Source organism: Pteropus alecto, unplaced genomic scaffold (genome assembly GCF_000325575.1).
Source record: "Pteropus alecto unplaced genomic scaffold, ASM32557v1 scaffold24, whole genome shotgun sequence".
In the NCBI taxonomy this organism is placed as follows: Eukaryota; Metazoa; Chordata; class Mammalia; order Chiroptera; family Pteropodidae; genus Pteropus; species Pteropus alecto.
Genome location: NW_006439192.1, coordinates 3,812,690 through 3,817,331, shown reverse-complemented (window position 1 = coordinate 3,817,331; position 4,642 = coordinate 3,812,690). Strand labels below are relative to the sequence as shown.

Below are 4,642 nucleotides of genomic sequence, written 5' to 3'. Positions count from 1 at the left end.
TATATTTAATATAAGTTTTAGAAATTTGTTTACTGCTTTTGTCTCTATATTCCTGGAAGTTATTTTTAAAGCCAGTATTTATAAAGGTTGCGTTTGTAACCAAAGAGTCAGCATTAATTAATTTATAGATAGAATTAAAATATCATAAACAAGATTGTCATGTATGGCCATGTAAATTTTGCATTGTACACCCTGTATAACCCAATGTTTTGGTCCTTATGAAAGTAATTGTTAGAGAGAAAAATTTTGTGCTAAGTAAAACTGACACAAATATGCATAGTTTATGTAAGAGGTATATGGCAGTCTTAGTTGTTCACATTAAAAAAAAAAGAAAGAAAGAAACCCTTAAGAGTTTAGCTGGGCATGTAAAAAAAGGACTACATTTCTCAACTTCCCTTTCATTTAGGTACAGTTCTGTGATAAAATTATGGCTAATGATGTGTAAGCAGATATAAAATGTGTCACATCTGGATTGAGTTCTAAAGGAAGTGGTGGGGGGGCGGGTTCATTCTCTTTCTTTTTTTCTTTCTTTCTGGCTGCATTGTGGACATGTTGATACATAGTCCACAAGGATGAGGATGATACCATGTGTGACAGAGCAATAAGTTTGAATGAATCTTACTCCCAATGAATTTAAAGACTAAAACCACCATCTTCAGACTTTATGTGAGAGAGAAATAAGATCTAATTTTGTTTAATCCAGTATAATCTTGTCTGTTATAGCTTCTAATCCTATGTTCAAAATAATACAGGAATAAAATGTACTATGAAATGAAGGTGCAGCACCAAAATATTAAATGCTATCACATATATGTATATAATTTAAAACAAAATTTTATTACATACTAAAATTTTATTCTGTCTGAGAACTTCAGAGGGTAATTTATAGTGGTTTAGATTACCCACTAGGGTGCACAGTGTTAGTTCTCTGCCATTATCTTCTCAGATCCTTTTTTTATTGTATTCTTGTGCATATAGGGAAGGATGGCGGGACCCTCTGTCTTTGGCTGTGCTTTTGCTTTTAACATCTAGAATGTGTAACTATTTAAAAAAAATTTATTTATACTTAAACATTTATTTTCTTTCAGTTTTATTGAAAAATGTATTATTTTAAAGAATTCAATATAAGTATGTATTACAAAATGATCACAATAAGTCTAGTTAACATCCATCACCACACATAGCTCAATATCATTAATCATCAAGGAAATATAAATCAAAACCACAATGAGATATATCACTTCACACCTGTTAAAATGGCTATTATCAAAAGACAAGAAATAACAAATGTTGGTGAGAATGTGGAGAAAAGGGGACTCTTGTCAGCTATTGATGGGAATGTAAATAGGTGCAGCCACTATGGAAAACAGTATGATGGTTCCTCAGAAAATTAAAAATAAAACTACCATATGATTCACAATTCTACTTCTGGGTATATGTCCATAGGAAATTAAGTCAGTATCTTGAAGAGATATCTACACTTACGTGTTCACTGCAATTTTATTCAGAATAGCTAAGATATGGAAACAACCTAAAATTCCATTGATGGATGAAAGATAGGAAAAATGTGACACAAACGCACATACACATATAAAATGATATATTATTCAGCCTTAAAAATGAAGGAAATCCTGCCATTTGTGACAACATAGAAGAACATGGAAGACATGTTAAATGAAATAAGCCAGACATAAAAAGACAAATTCTGCAAGATTTCATATATGTGGAATCTAAAGTAGTCAAACTCATAGATGCAGAAAGTAGATGGTAGTTTCCAGGAGCTGGAGACAAGGAAAACTGGGGAAGTATTGGTCAAAGGGTACAGAGTTTCAGTTACGTAAGATGAAGTGCTGGAGATTTAATATACAGTAATATGTCTATAGTTAACAACACTGCATTGTAAACTTGAAATTTGCTGAGAGTGTTGATCTTAGGTGTTCTCACCACACACACACACAAGAAAATGGTAACTATGAGATGGTTATGGTAATTAGCTTTATTATGCCAGTAATACACATCATCTTATACCTTAAATATATAATTCTTATTTTTCAATTATATGTCAGTAAAAATAGACAAAAGATTTAAAAGTTTAGAATAAACAATTTATCAAAGTTTTTATGTTTTTTTTTTGTTTGTTTTTAAATACTGTTTTTCTATTTTCTAGTCAGAACCAGCCGTTTCAGACTTAATTCCTCTTTATCTAGAAATGCATATTGTGGTGGACAAAGTTTTGGTATGTATATATATATGTATATATATATATTTTTTACTTTTAAAATTTGGTATGACTAAATGACTAGGAAGGAATTTAAAGATTACAGTGGTATTTGCATGTCAAAGACAGAACAGTGGAAAAATTTGCAATCTGAAAAACTACATATTTAAAATATACTAGTTTTATTTGAAATCTTTACATAATATAATACTGTATAAAAATGACCTTTTTCATGATACTTTACATCTGTAGGGCTTCTGAATCCACAATATTTTTTAATGGTGATATTTGTTTTTAGTGACGTTCTTTAAGTTTTTCATTCTTGTTTGCACTTGAAGAGTAGTATATAGTACAGAGAATGTTTTGCCCTATAAAATATTTATTGGCACAAAAGTGATGATGACATAGTTATTTGTGGGAACTGCTTACATTAATGTGTCAAGATTATTTTTTTAGTAGTTTTTAACGGTGCACCTGTTCCAGTTTGTTGTTTATGTAGTCTAAATGCACCTCTGGATCCCTGATTCTCATAAACAATTTTTGGAACTCTGAACGTCAGGACCTTGGGGTGATAACTTATTTTCACTCAACTGGGTGTGGTTTCATTTCCCCTATTCAAAGATTTCAGAAAACAGGGATAAAAATACACTATCCAGGTTTTGCTTTGATGATAAGCATTGATTGGATTGTCATACTTATGGAATACCACAGAGAATATAAATTATATGCACTATTAATTCTTTTAAAAAAATTTTTAATTCAGTTTATTGGGGTAACATTGGTTAATACAATTATATAATTTTCAGGTGTACATTATCCTTTGACATCTGTATATTCTATTGTGTATTTACCACCCACAGGTCCAGTTTCCTTCAGCTACCATATATTTGATCCCCTTTACTCACTTCACCCTCCCGCTAAACACCTCTATTTGACCACCTTTAACCGTCTACCTACCCCCTCCTCCCCCACTCCCACTAGTCTCTAGTCCATGAGTCTCTGTTTGTCCTGTTCATTTGTTGCTTTTAGGTTTATATCCCACATATAAGTGATATTATTAAACACAGGACTTTTAAAGGTACCCCTTGGGATTTGCGACGACTGTGTTCATTTTATAATTGTGATCATGCAACAAGAGTATAGGGCTTTTATCATTGTGTCATTATAGTCCTTGCACTTACGGTGTACCAAAAGGTGATTTGGTTCTCTTCCCATTTTAAAAGATGAAGAAACTGAGATACAGTGAATTTGATTTAGGAAAGTAGAGCCTCTTGACCCAAGTTTTTCTCTATCCCCTTGTTCACTGCTGCTCACTTTTCAACTCCTTCTAGATTATTTTTATGATTCTCTGAATCTCCAGCTATGTCCTGGAAGAACCACCCTCACAATTCCTTTTATTTGTGTTAGAAATTTGTCTAAACCACTGAGTCAAGATTCTTCAAGACTGGTTTTCTTATTTCTACACCATTGCCCATGATCATTTCTTTATCTTAGCTCTTCAGTTCGATATCACCTTTGATCCAGAAAAATAGCTATCCCCTGATTATTTTTCCCTTCATATTTGTTTTTCTTTCTTCAGCCCGTAGGTTTTGTCAGTTTTGACAGTCGCTCAGAAGCAGAAGCTGCAAAGAATGCTTTGAATGTGAGTACTAATGATGTAATCATTGGGGGCTTCCTTATGAGGTGAGGAGAAGTGACAGAACCTCAAATGGAAGGAATATGACTTCTCAATCTAACATCAATTTAATTAGCCCTCTAAAGAGATTTTTCCTAGAATTGTGGTCAGATGTACAAGCTATTAAATAACATTTTGCTCTTCTCTAGCTTTCACTATAATGCTCAAAATACCTGATGATGTGGGTCTCACAGCCCAGTTATATCTCAATGGTGGTACAGAGCTTAGTTTGGCCATCATTATACTCTTGATGGCTAAGGCTAAGCCAAGAGTAGATCAAAATCTTGATTTTCCTTATTTCATAAAGTTTTCATTTTATGTATGTGGCTTTTTGTTTTTTAAACAGGTCATAGTCTTTATTCTGATTGATAAAAAACATGCATATATGGTTTTCCCAAAGACATTCTGTACTATGATATAAAAGACATTCTGTACTGTGATATAATAAGTGATAGTAAACTATAATTGAATAGAAATAGCTGTATTTGGTTTGTAGGCATCTTGTCTGCCATATGTTGTGAGACTTTAACCAGCTTTACTTCAGTAAATATTTTTCCCCTTTGATGTGTTGAGAAACAAAACAAGAGAATCAAGCTAAGAGAGGGGTGGAAGGAAGCCGATTTAATTTAGTTCTAGATGCTGAGAGCTGATCCTCAGGTGAGGAGTCTCAGTGAAGAATCTGGCTCCATCCTGCTCCAGGTGTTTGGCCTAAGCAGCTGTGAATGAGGACTGAGTAATGCTGCCAAAAG

At 33.0% G+C, this 4,642-nt stretch overlaps 1 protein-coding gene across 1 annotated transcript in view; it reads left to right on the top strand.

The window, feature by feature from the left end:
- Window positions 1–4,642, top strand: part of LOC102879427 (disintegrin and metalloproteinase domain-containing protein 32) — a 149,365-nt gene that overhangs the window by 43,815 nt on the left and 100,908 nt on the right. Inside the window, exon 7 of the mRNA XM_015592805.1 lies at window positions 2,168–2,236. Coding sequence (XP_015448291.1) covers window positions 2,168–2,236 — 69 coding nt within the window. The remainder of the gene's footprint in view (window positions 1–2,167; window positions 2,237–4,642) is intronic.